General features: G+C 42.0%; 1 protein-coding gene across 5 annotated transcripts; it reads left to right on the forward strand.

Moving 5' to 3' along the window:
* The first annotated feature begins 76 nt into the window (after window positions 1-76).
* On the forward strand, window positions 77-18,896 carry shprh (SNF2 histone linker PHD RING helicase). 5 transcript variants are annotated; one of them, XM_061795550.1, is made up of 30 exons: window positions 77-577; window positions 1,132-1,238; window positions 1,396-1,927; window positions 3,254-3,383; window positions 3,643-3,858; window positions 4,456-4,534; window positions 5,262-5,412; window positions 5,493-5,595; window positions 6,209-6,468; window positions 6,969-7,481; window positions 8,699-9,029; window positions 9,808-9,971; window positions 10,628-10,884; window positions 11,585-11,706; window positions 11,858-11,946; window positions 12,748-12,840; window positions 12,930-13,037; window positions 13,691-13,833; window positions 13,910-14,083; window positions 14,988-15,050; window positions 15,126-15,351; window positions 15,418-15,555; window positions 16,202-16,303; window positions 16,368-16,439; window positions 16,527-16,715; window positions 16,840-16,932; window positions 17,030-17,116; window positions 17,327-17,505; window positions 17,977-18,057; window positions 18,338-18,896. In XM_061795550.1, the coding sequence occupies exons 3-30, from the start codon at window positions 1,406-1,408 to the stop codon at window positions 18,435-18,437; spliced, it is 4,785 nt and encodes a 1,594-aa protein (XP_061651534.1). In that variant the 5' UTR covers window positions 77-577; window positions 1,132-1,238; window positions 1,396-1,405; the 3' UTR covers window positions 18,438-18,896. The 5 variants fall into 5 exon arrangements, with proteins under 5 accessions (XP_061651534.1, XP_061651535.1, XP_061651537.1 ...); XM_061795551.1 differs by lacking the exon at window positions 17,977-18,057; XM_061795555.1 differs by lacking the exons at window positions 77-577; window positions 1,132-1,238 and adding an exon at window positions 3,111-3,153 and having other exon boundaries at window positions 1,899-1,927.
* The last annotated feature ends 2 nt before the right edge of the window (window positions 18,897-18,898 follow it).

Below are 18,898 nucleotides of genomic sequence, written 5' to 3' on the forward strand. Positions count from 1 at the left end.
TCTTAATCATAACTAAAATATATTTTAACGTAATAATTATTTGTGAATGCGCGGACGGTTGTCGTCACATCCGGTATAAAAAATGGCGAACAGTATCAACAAAAGTAGCTCGGTTAAATGAAGAGTGTTTTGCTGTCTTTCTGCCTAATAATGTGGGGTTTGGGCGCCATAGCATTATTTCCCGTACGGCGATAAACGACCGAGCCTGTTGTGGGCTTCTTAAACTGTAAATATACTTGTCTTTTTTTCATCAAGAACATCCTAATACGTAATCGTACTAAGCGATTGTCTATGAGAGCGTTTGCCGTGTCGTCACCGGATGGTCACGTGGTGTCTCGGTCGGCAGAAACCCTGCGGACGTCAATAGCCGACCACGAGTTATCGGGTTTATTTGTGTTAATTAATAAATGGTAGTGTCGTGTGAGCTGTATATACAGATCGTCAACGAAGGAGTCTTCGAGCTCTTACGGCATCCCAGACACATGAAGCTCATTGGAAGCATATGTGCAGCCGCATTACGTGACACAAGTGGAACTATACCGACCGATGTTTGCTTTCGGCACTTTATATCCTAATGGTAAGACACTTAACTTTGTAATAACTTCTTTTGCAATATAATATTGGGATATTAGATATAGTGTTCATATTTAATTATATTTGGTACAAACAAAAAAGTAATCTCACATTCGGTAATAACTTGGTAATAACTCTTTAAATACTTGATTCCTCCTTTACGTTTGGGGGTATTTTACCTCTTAAGTAGGCCTCCTATCCTATCCTATACAAATTACAAATTGATATGAGCCTTATAATATGCAAATACATGCCACGTATGGAAATGTTTAGCAGTCTGAACATTTTCCAATCAACTATGAAATGATTGACACATACATCTACGCGTCAAAAGACTTGTAGACTTTAATTAAATCTTTTGTGTAGGCCGAAATAAAAATTTGCCAATCAAATATATCCCCTCAGTCAGGCTACGGGGACGGATTTGGGACACATTTGCGCTAAACTTTGTAGTTTAAGGCAAATTCTGCTTAACATTCCATATTTTTTCTGTACAGATTTGATGAAATAAGTACTAATGTCCTTTTTGTAAAACATGTCCATCTATTTTCCGTACAGCTTATCCTCACTAGGGTCGCGGGCGCGCTGGTGCCTGTCTCAGCTCACTCTGGGTGAGAGGCGCCGTACACCCTGAACTGGTCGCCAGCCAATCACAGTGCGTGAAGGTAAACATTATGCTTATTAAGTTAAAAATAAATATGCTTATGAGCTGGGATGTGATGAACTATGGAAGCCACAATAAACAAATTGGAAATGAACTGTTAGTTTTAAGGGTCTGTAATAAAACAAAAAAAACCAATTATATTTTGCATTTCTTTTTAGAGTTGTAACCATGAGTAGTCGCAGAAAGAAGGCTCCCCCTGTGAGGGTGGACGAGGAGGCGAAACAGAGGTTGAACTGGAACATGCTGGAGGATCGGCGGAATGAGGATATCCAGGGAATGCCTTCTTGCTCCTCCTTTCCTGCCCACCCGACTTTGGGCATCTCCTTGGATGTCCCACCGCCGCCCACTCCCCAGGAACTCCCCGGAACGTCGTCGGACTCGGCATCCGCCTTCCAGGCGCTCAACGTGGTGCCCGCCTCCCAGTTTGGCCACATCTGGAAGGCGCTCATCGGGGAGTTCCGCGTCCGGCCGGCCCGGCTCCCGTCGGACCGTCGGCACGAGGCGTTCTCACTTTGCAAGATGGCCGACCGGCTCTGCGTTAGTTTTGGGAGCCCCGGGGAGCCCGACACGGATGGCGACACCTGCAGCGCCGAGTGCAGCCTCGCTCGCGTCCTGCTGGAGGACCTGGACTGGCTCCAGAAGAGACGGGTGGTACAGCTCTGCCACCAGGCAGACGATGACTCCTTCAAGGTATGAGCAGTGTTCCTGATGAAAAAATGGTCGACCTTTCAATGCCCCCGGGTTCCAAATGGTCGTATATTGCCCCTAAAGTCTGTGGCAGCGAGTGTACAATTTTCATCTCCTCGAGCATGTGCTACCAGTAAATTTTCCGTTTCTTTTTTTTTTTTTTTCTTTAATATTTTCGTTGCCGACAAACTTCTACGCCACACTTCACCCCAGATGTTGGTAATAACGCACAAATTAGCAGTTTTTCCAACCGACATTAACTCCAAAAGACGAACAACGGAGACACCGAAAATGAAGACGATGGGCCAGTGTGTGAGAGAGTGAAGGGGAGGACAAATGGCCACTGTGATTGGCTGAACAACGGTGAAGAGGACTGTCGGTGCTTAGTTTCTCCCCAATGAAGCTAGTGTGCCAGAGGGGACAAGTCCTGAAAATGAGTCAGACTCATTTTGTGAGGAAACATGAACTTCTATGGGCGGCACGGTGGAGGACAGGTTAGCACGTCTGGTTCACAGTTCTGAGGACCCGGGTATAAATCCGGCCACGCCTGTGTGGAGTTTGCATGTTCTCCCTGTGCCTGTGTGGATTTTCTCCGGGTACTCCGGTTTCCTCCCACATCCCAAAAACATGCATGCTAGGTTAATTGAAGACTCGAATTGCTTGTAGGTGTGAACGTGAGTGTGAATGCTCTGCCGCAGATAGCAAAAAGCCGCAAGTAATTTACGACCCTTGTAAAGTGTTTTTTAACTACCAAGAGATGTCGCAGGTTGGTGCCAAAGCACTAAGTTTGTCTAAACGAAACTACTCAACTCACTTCAACATAGTCCATTGGCACCAAGGTGCCACTAAATGGCACCAAAGCACTACTTGTCTAAATGAAACTTCTCAATTCACTTCAACATATTTCCTTGGCACCATGATACCAAAAAATGGCGCCACAGTAATACATTTTATACGTTTTAGTTTTTCAACAGATAACAGAGGAGCAAACGATGACTTTGCGAATGCCAAAACCGCAAATATATGGGGTTTCAATTGCCAGTGATTAAGAATAATAATAATAACTTTATATAGCGCCTTTCAGAAACTCAAGGTCGCTTTCCAGAGTCAAGGGGGATTAAACTTTGTATTGGGGAAAAGCCTTGATAAAAATGTGTGTTTTGACGGCTGCTTTAAATGTGTTCAGGGTTGGGGCATTGCGGCTATCAGGATTGAGAGAGTTCGAGAGGGTGAAGGCTGCTACATTAAAGGCTGAAGGAAGTCGAGACTGAGTGAGTGTGTTTGTGATTTTTTTTGTTTTTGTTTTTTCTTTGTTTGTTTTTTAATCAGGTCGGGATTTACCTGCTGGAAAGCGGCCTCGGCAAGCCGGAGTTCCTCAGTGAGGGAAACGCTCGAATGAAGAAAGCTAATCAGCTCATGCAGAAGATGATGGAATATTATTACGACTTCATCATTCCCGGTTAGAGAACTCATCATGCAACTGTCATGCTGGGCTATATGGCTTTAGTAATCCTGCATATATTCGCGGTTCAGTATTCACAAATTCATCTATTAGTTCTATACAAAAACAAGCTTTTTTTTCCATTTTAACTTAAAATGGACGATCGTCCTTAAAAATAAATTTGTATTAATGGATAAAATGTATTCATGGCCCAGCTCTCTGCAACAATGCAGTCATTTCCCGTCTTGACGTCTCTTCCATGTTTTTCTGCCCGAAGTGGTGGACAACGAGGAGGAATGCGACACAGATCTGGAGAGGCAGAACGTGGAGGAGCTCTACGACTACGTCAGGTGCGTGCATCAGACCGACGGCCGACGGGAAGGGAACGCTGATGTGCAGCACCAAGCTCTGCTCCCGGTGCTTCGCCCCTATCAGAGCCAGGCTGTCAACTGGATGCTGATGCGCGAGAAATTCAGGAATACGTCCCTCAAAGGTAGCTCGAGAATTAGGTACGCAAAAGAATCACTGAATTAAATAGAAAATAATATAAAATTAATTTCAATTAAAATTTTTGAATTTAAGACAAATAAATTAGAATGAATGAAAAAAATCGAATCTACCGAAACAAATTAAAGTACAGTTACAGTTCAGTTGTATTTAACTTTTAAGTCCAATTCATTTAGAAAAACAAATGTCAGGAAAAGCCTACTGGAACAGTTGAACTTCATTTGGGATTTGTCAGAAGCATTTAAAATGGAGGCAGTTGTATGCTGACTGCCATTTAACAAGAACACGTTTGTGATTGGTTAATCCTGAACACAGCCACATCCCATTTATAAGAGGGTGTGCACACTTATGCAACCACTATTTCAGTTGTTTATTTTGACTTCTCTCGAAAACATTTGAAATGATTTATCAAACACCTGGCATTTGAACACTGGTGAGTAGACTTTTCATATCCACTGTATTCACTTTTGTCTTTTTCCTCTGAACTCGGCAAAGGCGGCACATTGGCGCTACTGTGTCCCGATATTTGGGGGGCGTGGTTACTAATGAGATGTTTTGTTTCCCCCCCCCCTCATCTTTGCAGAACAATCACTGCATTTCTTGTGGCGGGAGTTGGTCACTTTGTGTGGCAAGAAATTGTTCTACAACCCTTTTACCGGCTGGTGAGCAACTCGTCTTACTTGACCACGCACACTTGTTGTTCTCGTGATGGCACCTCAACGCAACTTTCCCCATAGGAAATAACATCCATTAAAACCTTATGTAACAACATCTTAAAGCCTCCATTAAAATTTTAAAGTCTTAAATCTCCAAGTTTTAGATTTGTTTTTGTATTCAGACAAATATTTTGGGGGGTAAAGAGAAGTTCTCTTAACTTGCTAACAGTTTTAGACACGTCACACCAAGAAGTGCTGAAAAATCTGAAATTTTATTTTAAGGCCATATCAAGTACTTAGTTTGGCATTGAAAGTTCCATCATAAATGTGTTTATTTATGACTTAAATTGATAAAAAAAAAAAAGTGTTTTAACAAAAGGGATTTTTTTTTCCAAGAGGAAATGATTATTTTCTATTATTTCTCTGGAATTTGATGCAAGTTAACAGTGGCGGGGCAAAAGTTTGAAAGTTTGTTCCTATTTGTCATCTTTTTCTATCACCAAAAGGGAAGAAAATCGATGAAAATCGGAGTTCAAATTTTCTTGCATGTTAATGCTAAGACAAAAAAATATGGTATTTATTAGGTGAACTAATGCAAATACCAGATCGTGAAAAAGCACAGAGCAAAACTTTTGAATAATGTGACTGTCTACAGGTATAAGGGAAGAAAAAAAAAAAAGTCATGTACAAAGGCACCACTGTTCATTTTGTTCTTCTCATTATTTACTTATAGTTTAATTCGTGAGTTTCCACTCGCTGGCGTGGAGCGGCCCGGCGGCATCCTGGCCGACGAGATGGGCCTCGGCAAGACGGTGGAGGTTCTTGCTCTGATTCTGTCTCACGGTCGACAGGACCTGGAGCAGGAGGCCCTCACCATGCCTGTGGTGACGACCGCCATTTACAGATGAATATTACGGGCCAAATGGAAATAATGTACGCTGAAATCTTTTTGTTCTTTTGTTAGGGAACATCTGTGAATTATTTTGTTCCCCTACCTCCGCTGGAGAGCGAGAAAGTTAGCCACTGCAATCCTGCAGTGCAGCCCAAAATGAAAGCATCTCACCCAGGTATACAATTCTCCATCAGGGCATTGAAGTGAAGTGTTTATTTTTACATCATATATTTACAAAAATTCAATGTGTCCAGGACTTTGTAAAAAGTATTATTATTCTAATTTAAACCGGTATACATTCCATTTATTCATATTGATATTCATTATTATAATTGTTTAAATTATGTACTTTAGAACCTTTAATTATTGAGTATAACTTTATAACTGCATTTGTATGTGTGCCCGATAGTACTTAATAGAATGCTTCATAACTGTTATTAATTTGTAGTTTTCTTTTGTAATGGCATTCATAAATTTCTGTGTGCAGGATCATGGAAAAATACTTTCCAGAATGATTTTTATTTTTTTTGATTTCCTTTATATAAATCATTTGTATTTGTAAAACACTTAACTGAGGGCTTTTTTTAGTTTAGTTTGTAATTGTCAATTGCGTGCAGGATTGGGTAAAAAGCACTGCTGCGATGAGGAATAAAAAAAGCTAAACAAACAGATATGAAGTACTTTTTAAATTATATTTATATGTATTTTATATTTATATTCGTTAACCGTTTTCTGAATGTATGCGTTAAAAAATTGCCGTGCCAACCAAGCTCCTTTTTCTCCCGCAGCCATCCGCGTGATGCTGCTCACCGCCATCAGGGAGATGCGCTCGGGCAAAGGGGCCTCCGTCAACGCCGTGTTCACGTACATCCGCGCCACCTACGGCTACGACCTGCTGAAGAACCGCAGCCACATCAAGAAGATGTTGGCCAAGCTGACGGACGAGGGCCTGGTGGAGCGGGTCAAAGGCCGCGGCCTGGCCGGATCCTTCCGGCTGGGCAAGAAATACAAGGACGCCAAGAAGACTCTTGCGGCAGCGACCAAATCTGTAAGAAAAATGCTTTTAGTATTATCTTTCCGTTTTGTGGGGTTGTTTTTTATTCATTTATTTATTACATCTTATTACGTTAGTCTTTTTAAAATCACTTAGCAGTATGAAACATTTTATGTTATTGCTGGATTGCATAAAAACTACTGCTGAAGTGAGAAACTTTTGTTCCTTTGTATGCTTGGGTGGAGATTTTGTGCTTTAGCAGGGTGTAACAGGGTGTACTATCATTAGCCTAGTAACGTGATTGCTCAAGTCATCTTTGAACGATTTTGGAAACGAGCGAGAAGAGTCACCTCAATTCAACGTTTGTGGATTACCGTGACCTGGATGATTGACAATCTACACAGACAACAAAAAAAACAACATTTTTTGCAAGCGCATTCGTATTTTTTATTGATATTGTCACAAGAGGTTAAAAATAAGTCTGAGTGCTCCAAATGCTCGCATTAAACTTTCTTTGTTTGCTTAATTTAACGTTGTCTGCCCGTCTTTTCCAGAATGTGAAATACTCTGAGCGCTCGCCCAGGAAGACGTTCCAGAGGCGCGCGAAGGAGAAGGCCGAGGCGGCTCTCCAAAACGCCATGAGTGAAGATCTCGGCGACGTCAATTTCCCGACGGTATCCCACGACGCGAAGGCGGAACGTGACGCCGTGCCGGGACAATTGGATCAAGTATCCATCTCCCGGGAGGAGCCGGAGCCCCCCGTCCGGGCGTCGGTGGTGCCCTTCAACGCGGCCGACTACCGCTTCGAGTGCATCTGCGGCGAGCTGGGCGTGGTGGACTACAAGGCCCGTGTGCAGTGCATGAAGTGCCAGCTGTGGCAGCACGCCTGCTGCGTCAACTACAAGGAGGAGAGCTTGGATACCACGCCCTTCTACTGCCCCCACTGCCTGGTGGCCATGACGCCCGTCTCCACCGGAGCCACGCTCATTATCTCGCCCAGCTCCATCTGCCACCAGTGGGTGGAGGAGATCAACCGCCACGTCAAGTCCGCCTCGCTGCGAGTGCTGGTAAGAGAGCTTTGTCGTGGCCCTCGGAAAACTGACCCAATAGCCGACTAATATTTTCATTTAAAGCGCTGAAAGACCTTATAATGTGAATTATGCCATAATTAGGTTGTATGAATTGTAACAGGTGGCCACACAGGTTAAGTATGTACCTTCCGTCATCGAGTGGAAGAGCATTTAATTATACTGCCTGTCACTATATGTTGCTGGCATAAATAGATGAACAAAGATGCGTTATTTGCAGTAAATGCATAATCATTTTTGTACCAATGAAGTCAGGGGTGTCAAACTCATTTGCACCAAGGGCCATATTGGCCTCGATGCTGTCGAAGGGCTTGTTAGATTACAATAAATGTATCACAATGTAATGTAAAATAAATGTAACATATTGTTAAATAACTGTATTTATTATTACTTATTGCCCTGGTATTATAACATGAATCCTAAGAAACCCACATTGCTCATCAACCAGCAAACTATTTAAGTAAATAAAGAAAAATATCTCCAAACCCAAGTTATGACGTTAACTGTTTTTTTGTTACGCTTTACAATTTTGCACTACTATTATATTGGGGACATTTAGCATGTTAGAAATACAAGTCGGCCTGGGATAAAGTGCAAAGGGAATACGACCTGCTAATGAGAAATGTGTGAATAGTGAATACTGTAAAAAATTGTCTGCATGAATACAGAAACCCGTGGACACAGCAAAGAAATATTAATATTTGTTATCCAATCTTTGTTGAAACAGCCTTCTATCTGAATCAATTTTTCGCTTCCTCGACATTTCGGGATCCTTTGTAGACTTGAGTGGTAAAATCCCGTCACTTGGCGGTAATTTGTAAGGCAACGTAATGTACTGAAATGTATTTGATGGTGAATACACGTGGAAACTGCTCACTTGACTTATTTTAAGATCTTTCAAGACCCCGCGGGCCACATAAAATGACACGGCGGGCCAGATTTGGCCCGCGGGCCATGAGTTTGACACGGGAATTAAGTGAAGTTGGCTAATTTCCCGTGGCACACCAGATGATCTTGGCCAAAGGAGCCCCTATCGGAAGCTGGCATTCGAGACAGCCTGCGTGCGCTAAATTGCGAGGCCATCTAATGTAGGCAGAGCATAGCGTCAAAAAAATTTTTTGGATGATTGGCCATGAAAAAGGAGAGTGCGAGGGCCAGTTCATCGCTGCTTGCTGCATTAATTTTCATTGTTGCAGGTGTACCAGGGCGTGAAGAAGCACGGTTTCATCCAACCGCGCGTGCTAGCCGAGCACGACGTGGTAATCACCACCTACGACGTCTTGCGCTCGGAGCTCAACTACGTGGACATCCCGCACAGCAACAGCCGCGACGGCCGCCGCTTCCGCAACCAGAAGCGCTACATGGCCGTGCCCAGCCCGTTGGTGGCCGTCGAGTGGTGGCGCGTGTGTCTGGACGAGGCGCAGATGGTGGAGTGTCCCACCGCCAAAGCGGCCGAGATGGCGCTGCGCCTCGCCTCGGTCAACCGATGGTGCGTCAGCGGTACGCCAGTGCAGAGAGGCTTGGAAGGTAAGAAAAATGACTAAATATCAAAGCAAAATGTATTTTTATTTTTTTTTAACCTATCCTTTCTTTGCTGAGAAACTCCTATTTGCTGTTTTTAGGCTCTTTCTATGTTGCTCTACGATGCCACAATATGGGTTAGATAGTAATTGGTGTCAAGAATGTATGTTGAGTGATAGAGCTCAACTGAGAGACTATCTATCTTTGTAGGAATGAGCAAAGTTTAGCCTGGGTTGTTGGTGGAAATTTTGGAGTCTTTGCCGCATGTACACATACACAAGCACTTCTGGGAAATTGTTTTTTTTTTGTTAAAAAAAAAAAAATCACGCTATTTATTTGTTACTGCAATGTTATACGATTGAAAGTGTTTTATTTTCATATATTTTTTTTATATTCGTTGTTTTTGTGCTCGGGCCATATCAAGTTTTGGTAAAAATATAATTTGTGTATAATTGAATTAAAAACATCTTTCTTTGAAGGCGTTTGTTGGTAAGCTTCTGTGGTCATTTTCATGCGAGTCATCAGCAATTTTTAGCTTTTAGCAACATGTTAATTACATTAGCATCCGCTTGATAAAATTACTGTTTTTGTGTGTGTGTGCGTGTGTGTTTGTGATATAACTAAAAGAAATTAAAAGTACTCACCCTTTCTTTGAAAATGTTGGTTAGCAAGCTTCTCTCGTCATTTTCATGCTCGTCATTAGCCGGTCTTAGCTTTTAGCAATGTGCCAATTATGTTAGCATCCATTTGCTAAAAAGAGTATGTCGTCTGTCTGTCTCTGTAGACCTTTACGGCCTGGTGCTCTTCCTGGGCGTGGATCCGTACTGGGTGAAGCATTGGTGGGACCAGTTGCTCTATAGTCCGTATCGCCGCGGCAACCCGGAGCCTCTCTACAGCGTCGTGGCTCAGCTGCTGTGGCGCTCCGCTAAGAAGGATGTCATCGATCAGGTAAGATTTTCAAAAATGCTCTTAAATAGATTTGGATAGTTTGACATTTTTAAAAAGCTGCGACGTGATTAGATAATTATCCTTCACCATGTTTAAACGTAATTAGACTGAAATGGAAACATTTGAACCAATCCCTCACTGGTGATTAATTCAAGTCTGACTTCTGTTGGTGTGGGTAGAGGTTGCTACTTCAGGAAATATGGTAATTAGATCATGCTCACTTCCAATTCGAATCCAATTCCCCATTTCTAAAAGGGTTGTAAAGTTTTTTTTGTCAGTTCAAAACTGCTCAGATGTCTAAAAATCTCTCACATTCTTCTGGCAAAATATACAAAGGATCAAGAATTACAGCAACCTTATATCCACACCCGTCGCCATGGGGGGCTGTGCCCGCCCACCAAGATGCTTATGCCCCCATCATTTGAGACACGAATCACGAAAAACAAAACAAAAAATTATTGTAGCAAGTTAACCGTGCCCTAATTTTAGGAGCTTCCACGCAGTGTACTACGCAGTCGACACTGTAATAATCTTGCATACTAGCCTAAACTGATGTGACATCACACGCGAGAAAAACCTCTAGGTATACGAGCCACATGCTGCTTCACCGAGGCGAAAGAGTCTTTTTCCCATGTTGTGCCTTTGTTTTATTCCAGATCCAGATCCCAGCTCAGACGGAAGAAGTGCACTGGCTGCGCTTCTCCCCAGTGGAGGGCCACTTCTACCACCGGCAGCACGAGGAGTGCTCGCAGGACGCCCTGCTCAAGCTGCGCAAGCTCTCCGACTGGAGTTTGAAATTGGGCAGCCTGGACCGCCGCACCGTGGCCACCATCCTGTGCCCGCTGCTGCGGCTGCGCCAGGCCTGCTGCCATCCGCAGGCAGTGCGTGGCGAGTTCCTCCCCCTGCAGAAGAGGTGCGCCGCAAGGGCACTCCAATTAGTTTAGATCCCTCCCATGTACAGTGAACCCTTGCTATTATGGAGGTAGCCCCCCAAAACATTTTCTCTCTTTGACTACCCATTACTCATATACATGCCAATAAAGTGTCTTAAATGTAATGTTATTTTCTTCAATTAAACTCATTAGACATTGTCTCTTAGTCAATAAACGCCAAATTAAATACAAATGCAAATTATATGAGTAATGACCAGTCAAAGATAGAGTGTGTGTGTTTTTGGAACTCCCTGTACATACAGTATAATAGTGAAAATTCATTAATTCATTCGTTTCACTGCAGTTGGTGTCAAGGAAGTATGTTGAAGCGATGCAGTACATCTCAACTGTTTGTGTATCTGAGAGAAGACAAGTTTAGCCTGGGTTGTTAGTGGAAGTTACAGAGTGTCTTTGCCACATGTACGCATTTTTTTTTTTAAACCAAAATCGACCATTTGAAACGCATTTATTTTGAATTGTAATGTTGTAAGATGAGTTTGAAATTATATTGAGGTGTTTGAGGATCATAGTTTGTGGTATTTTTACAGTTTCAACTATTAATGTTAATTAATTATTAATTAACAATTTTTTTTCCGCTGTTGGTGGGGCTCGATCTCGTGGGGATTATTGTATTCTTCTCTATTGTGTGACCACGAGTGTCTTGTTATTGCTTCTTAACAGCGCCATGACGATGGAGGAGCTCCTCAAGTCCTTGCAGAAGAAATGTCGAGTGGAGTGCGAAGAGGCCCACAGACAATTGGTGTGCGCTCTCAACGGCCTGGCCGGAATCCACATCATCCGAGGTCTAACATGAAACACCCATGGGAATCACTTACCAGTTCCCCTTTTGTAACCCGATTGCTTTGCGGCATAGTGCGACCGCCTTTGTACGGCACATCTCATTCCCGAAGTATTGAGTGTCAACAAAGACTGCGCCCCCTCTCCATTTTGCAGATGAGTTTGAGCAGGCGGCCGAGATGTACAGAGAAGTGCTGCGCTCGTCAGAGGAGCACAAAAGCAGATTGAAGACGGATTCATTGCAGGTAGACAACCAAACGCCATCTGCGTCTTCTTATGTGCATCTTCAATTTACATATGAAGAGTCACGTTGCAAAACAACCCTACACAATGCAAGCCCAAAATAGATTTTTTAAATTTTTTTTTAAATGTTTTTTTTAATACATTGTTTTTAATTTTTTTTTTTTAATCAAATGTGATTTTAAATTATAATTGTATTGCTATTATTTTAGTTAAAATAAAATTATAGACATTAAAAACGTTACATTTAGTTACATTGTTCTTAAGTGAATGTACTTTTAATTAAAATTATACAAAAATGTGCAATCAAGTTGGATTTGGAATTGTTTGATTTAAAATATGATTTTAAAATACATTTTGAATTAAATTAGGATTTCGATTTTTGTAAAAGAAATATGGCATATTATATTAAAATATAAAATTATTTAAAAACTGAAAAAATGATGCAGATTCAGATGTTTATAATTGTGATTTTGATAATTGTTGTGTTTGTAATTCTACCTTCAATGTGTTTCCTTACTATAAATTTATGACATTATGACAGCATAATTTTAATTTTAAGATTCATTAATATTATTATTATTTTTTTTTTTTTTACTTTGTGGAGGGATTTAGCAAAGAATCATTTAAATCTTAATTCCGGATTGCAGTTTTTATTTATTTTAGATTATTATTATTTTTTGGGAATAATAATGTGATTATTAATGACAATTATTTTTGTATTAGTTTTTTTTAATTTAGTTTTTATTCTGTGTCTGATCCTCGGCTGTTGCAAAATCTACTAATTGCTTATTTTGTTCAAACAGAGACTTCACGCCACTCACAATCTGACGGAGCTGCTGAACGCAAAGCATCCTGGGATTCCTCCCACTTTGCGAGACGACCGCCTCAGCGAGGAGGTAACGCTCACCTCTTCTGTTTAAACTACTGAAGATTTTGCATTCCGCAAATGTTAATTTTTGTGTGTTTTTTTTTTTGCCCTTGTCAGGCTGAGCAGCTGCGTCAGCACTACATGACCAAGTACGACTCAGAGGTGGCCGACGCCCACCAAGCCCTGCAGCCAGTTTTGCAGAACATCAAAGAGCTCAAGCGCAAAGTGAGCCGCTACGATTACGATATGTTACAGATAAACAAATCATGTGATTTTGTCGAAAGAAAGTCCACTAGATTAATGCTAACATAAAATGCACAAGCCAGTAGACGGGCTAACGAAAATGTCAAATGTATTTCATCCAAAACAATACATTTGAAATCAAATTGAAAAAATTAAAATGTTTCAAAATATTACATTGAAATAAAAAATGAATAAGTGAAACAAAAACAAAAAAGAATTTTGAATTTAAGAAATGAATAAATGTGAAAAATCTTACATTTAAGATAACATATTTTAAAAAATAATAAAAAATAGGAGTGTTTAAAAGTATTATTCTAATGTTATTTCTAATTAAAACTGCTACTAAATGTGGTCTCTTCTTCTGCGACTGACAGCACACCAGGACGTGGGCGTGTCGTATTTGACAATTTAAAAAGGGGCGTTCCAGAAAGCAATTAGTTATTTACCAACTGCCTTTCATTTTCTTGAGCAAAAAATACAAAATCAACATGCCAGTGAAATATGGACCATTAAGACCCCATGCCTCCTTTAAGCCGCTGCCCCCGTGACCCGACCCCGGATGAGCGGGAGAAGATGGAAGGATGGACGGACATGCTGAGCTGTCACGTTTTTGCTTCTCTGCTGTATTTGCCAAGGTCAACCTGAGCGCCCCCTGGTGGCTGGAGGTCATCCAACGGGCGGTCCGTAGCTCCACCGACGACGACCTGGTGGGCCGCGTAAAGAACGAGCTGACGTCCAGCTACAAACAGCAAGCTCACAAGCTCTCTATGGCCGACAAGTAAACTCTTAAAATGAGTACAACCGATACACGAGGTAGCGCACTTTGACTAAAACCGACCCCCTACCCCCCGCAGGTTCCGTGACGGCCACGGTCTAGTTTACCTGCTCACCACGCAGATGGAAGACCTGATGAAATCCCAGAAGATCGTCCGCGAGGCGGTGAAGAGCCTGGAAGGGCCGGCGTCTAAGAAAGTGATTGACGAGGCCACCGTCTGTCACCTCAGGCCCACGCGACTCCCGCTCAATAAGTGAGACATGTTCCTTTTCTACTTTAACATATTTCGTTTTCATATTCGAGCTGGGTTTAATTTTACATTTTTTATAGAATCTACACATTGCTTTTATGTAGAGAATTTGAGTTGGAGTCATTCATTTAACATAATTTGATTTTAAATGTATTGAGGTCGTTTTTTAAAATACATTTGAAATGTTACATTTTATTATATTAAGTCAGTTTAAATTCAAATATATTGTTTTAAATGCATTTGAAATCAAATTAAATTGTGAAAATGTTAAATTCGGTTAGATATAATTAATTCCAATTTATTTTTCACATTTTCATTTTTAGTAAGTGTAAAATTTTGTCAATTCAATTTAAAATCAAATAGTATCGAAATGTAAATCATTTGTTAGAATTTCAGATATTAAATCTCATAAAAGTAAATTGTATCATTCTTTTATTAAAGAGAATTTCTTTCTAATTACATTCAATTTAAATATTAATGGTTTTGCAAACCAAACATACAATTATAAAGAAATAAAAATTAAGTGAGGCTGATTGTAAGTAAATACTGTTTGTGTCATTTTATATTTTTTTTTATTAAATATAAAATTTTGTTGTAGGTTCGTGTCAAATTAGAGAGAGAGAAAAAATATATATATGTATCTAAACTAAATGTTATTTTACGTTCTACATTTAAAAAAAAAAGCTTTATGAACTCATTTGGAACAGGTTGCATTGGAAACCTGAAAAGAAAATCCCTTTTCAATCTGGTTTGTTCACATAGTCATCAAAGCAAGTTTCTTGTGGATCTAATCCAGAGTGTGCGTCAATCAAAGAAATTTCAATCAAATATGTAAACTCCCATTTGACATGTTCAGATGCTGCTTTTAGATTCTCTTACTATAACATCTTTTCTTTTCATATCCTAGTTGTGTCTTTTGCAAAGCCGATGAGCTTTTCACCGACTACGAATCCAAACTCTTCTCGCACACGTAAGTAAACGCACTTTTGTACGCCTTTTGCGCACTTTGAATTATTCACGACGAAACAGCCCCCGTGTCCGACAGGGTGAAAGGCCAGACGGCCATCTTTGAGGAGATGATCGAGGACGAAGAGGGCCTGGTGGACGACCGCCTGCCCACCACCAGCCGAGGCCTGTGGGCGGCCAGCGAGATGGAGCGCACGCTCAAAGCCATCCTGACCTTCGCCAAGGCCAAGCGCGTGGACGCCGAGCTGGTCGAGGAGGGCAACGCCTTCATGGAGCTCTTTGAGACCTGGAAGAAGGAGTACAAGGTTTGCACCGGAGGCAGATCCTTTCAAGTTCTGGATTAAGACGACTCGCCCCGCTTTCTCCATCAGGTGCTGCACGAGTACTGGATGGTTCTGCGGAATCACGTGTCCGCCATTGATGAGCTGGGAATGGCTACCGAGAGGCTTCGCGTGCGTCTCCCCGACGAACCGAAGCCAAAACTGCTACACATAATTGAGCCGCACGAGGTGAATGTTATTATACGTAATCAAATGAATAACTTAAATGGAAAATATCTTTAGAATTGTATTGTAAAGAAAATATCTTTGAAAATATGTATTTTCATATTCTAATTAAAACGTAATACAATTACATATCAATATCAAAATATCAAGTACTGTATTACAGTAAAAGAAAATATAATATACAGTTTCAAAATTAAAAATGTTAAAAAAAATGAAAACTAAAATGTTCAAAAGATAGCTACAATACATGATTCAATAGTGTTTAAAATGAAATTGAATCAAGAATGTTTTAAATATTATAATATAAATGAAATGTTAATAACGTCTAATATTAAACGTTTTTAAAATTACACCAAAAAAATAAATGTTTAAAAAATTGTAATGGAAAGTCAAATGTTCAAAAAAAGTTTCCCTTTGTTTGTAATGTAAGTTAAAATCTGAAAAACCCCAAAACATGCTTTTTCGATTTGGAAAAAAATATCCTGCATCTGTGCGTAATCACGAGATGTAAGAGCAAACCAAGTTTCTTCCAGAGCCAATCCAGATTGCGCTTGCGTCTCAACTTTGACCCACTGTCTAGCACGATGTTGTCTCCAGGGGTGTCATAATGTAAAGTATTTTGATTGCATTCCTGACTGTCTCCTCGCAGGTGGAGCAAAACCGAGTGAAACTTCTCAACGACCAAGCGGTGGCCAAGTCTCAGCTGCAAAAGAAGCTGGGACAGTTTTTATACCTTACAAACCTGGAGAAGGTACTTCACCTTTCATACCCGCCTCCTCCCGTGCATACCATGATATCGATCTTCTCCATTTTAGTCCCAGGACAAGTCCACTGGTGGTCTGAACCCGGAACCGTGTCCCATTTGTGCTCGGCCACTCGGAAAGGAGGTGAGCATTTTTGTTGTGATGCTTCTTCGTGCTACTTTCATGGAAGTTTTTTATTTTTTTTATTTTAAATGTTATTTTATTTGTCAGTGGGCGGTGCTGACGTGCGGCCACTGCTTCTGCAACCAGTGCATCGCCATCATCCTGGAGCAGTACAGCGTGGGCTCGCGGCGCCGCGCCATCAACTGCGCCATCTGCAGGCAGACTACATCTCACGCCGAAATCTCCTACGTGTTCACCGCGCAGGCGTCCAGCCAGGACCAGGACATCCCAGTTAAGGTCAGCCAACAAGATGTAATCATTTCAGTCCATTGAGTTAACTGCGTAGCTCATTTGCGATAGCTCCGTTGCTAACCAAAACAGTCGCTTAGCTGAACTCCTTCCTGCGTCTCTTCTCTCCCAGGGGAGCCACTCGACCAAGGTGGAGGCGGTGGTGAGAACCCTGAAAAAGATACACGTGAGCAACCCAGGCGCCAAGTGTTTGGTCTTCTCTACGGTAACGCCACACCCCCGTACGCTTTGAATCCTCACATTTCTGCGGAATTGTCATGCGTGACACGAGTACCTGCGCCGTCCCGCCCTCTCCATCACAGTGGCAGAGCGTCCTCGATATCATCGCCAAAGCTCTGTTTGACAACAACATGGAGTTCTCGCAAATCAATGGAATCCAAAAATTCCAGGTGCGTACCGTCATTTTGTTTGACTGTGTGTATTATTTGGATTCCCTCTGTTTATTTCTATTGTGCAAGGTGGTGGTTATAATGAAGAAGTGGCGATAGGAGCCATAACATGAATTCTGGGCACACATTTTATACCCGAGCATGAGTGAACTTGCTGTGGACCTTTTTGACTCTATTGATGATTTCTGTGGTGTAACTGTGGTGGCCCAGGAGAACCTGAGCTCGTTCAAATACGAGAAGAAGATCAATATCCTGCTGCTTCCCCTGCACACGGGCTCCAACGGGCTGAACATAATCGAGGCCACGCACGTGCTACTGGTGGAGCCCATCCTCAACCCCGCCCACGAGCTGCAGGCCATCGGACGCGTGCACCGAATTGGACAAACCAAGTAAGAGCTCGCGTAGATCTGGACAACAGCGAGGGGTCGTCAAAAATAGTCCGCATCGGTCAATCTTTGTTCATCCATCTATGCCAGCCACGTATAGTGACAGGCAGAACAGTGATACGTTCTTCCACTAGATGGCAGAAGAACCTGTTGCCGTTCGTACAACACATAAATGGCTTTCTGTTAAGCTACGCAAAAGTAAATTTGTGACTAAATTGAGATGAGGTCATCATTATTTCAGTGTACAGTGATCCACAAATAGCAAAAATCCCTCAAGTAATTGACGCAGTTTCCATTTTCTGAACAGAAAAATCTCTTATCAAACCCCACGTCGCAGGATCATCTTTCGCGATATCCAACAAATGAGGCCTTTGCTGAATTTGATCGCAAAGGAGGGAAGAAGCTCAAATTCGGTATGCGCGTTGCTTGTGACGTGGCGGCACAACATTGTCCCTTCTGTCTCCGTCCCACCAGGCCGACGTTCGTGCACCGCTTCCTCATCAAGTCCACCATCGAGGAGAGGATGCAGGCCATGCTCAAAACGGCAGAGAAGAGGTGGGGGAGACAACGGTGGAGTTCATCCAAAGTCATTGGTGCTCTTTGCGGCGGTGGTGGTGTAGCTAGCAATCTGGCGCGAGTACTTCAGTGCGGGCGTTCTCCTCAGTTGGGCGAGTCAAGTTGTTGATCAGATGTATAGCGAGGGTCCAAAGGGAGTTTGTTTACTTGTAGGGCTGGAGCTGTCGAATAGCTTAACATTAATAACACTTCGCAAAACCAGTTTATTTCTTTCCATTCTCTTTTATGACACTGTGTTCGCTTTTCTTTTCTCTGGTAGTCACAGCAGGGCCGCCATGAAGCACTCGGAGGCCGCCGTGCTCACCGTGGCCGACCTGGCCGATCTGTTCACCGAAGAGGACGGCCAACGTCTGCAGTGAAGACTACCCACGATGCACTGCTCTCTCTATACCATAATTAGACGGGGCGGTGATGGACATTCCTTGATTTTGGCACATTTCCGGTTTTTCTACAAAAGCATTGACTTTGAGTCAAAGGGGAACTTTGGACTTTTGAATGCGAGTGTGCAGTATGCTTGTAATGACGTGAAGTCATTCATCCCTGTGCTGTTTTCCCAACTTTCAGGAAATAAAAGGCAGTTACTTGGGACGACCCGGCACGCTTGTGTCAACTGACAGGCAGGAAGGAGGGCCATTGTTTCTGCTCTTGTGTCGTTACAAAAGAAATGAGAGCCTTTTACGGGGTTTCGTCTTCTTTGGAGAATGTCTGTTGAAGCTGGCGTCTTGTTGTGTGTGGAGGCGGGACAGTGAAATCTCAGGATTCCGTCTCTTGGAAACCAATCTTGTAAATTCAGACTCATTAAAAAAAAAAAAAAAGGATT

The sequence above is a fragment of the Phyllopteryx taeniolatus genome, chromosome 13 (assembly GCF_024500385.1).
Source record: "Phyllopteryx taeniolatus isolate TA_2022b chromosome 13, UOR_Ptae_1.2, whole genome shotgun sequence".
In the NCBI taxonomy this organism is placed as follows: Eukaryota; Metazoa; Chordata; class Actinopteri; order Syngnathiformes; family Syngnathidae; genus Phyllopteryx; species Phyllopteryx taeniolatus.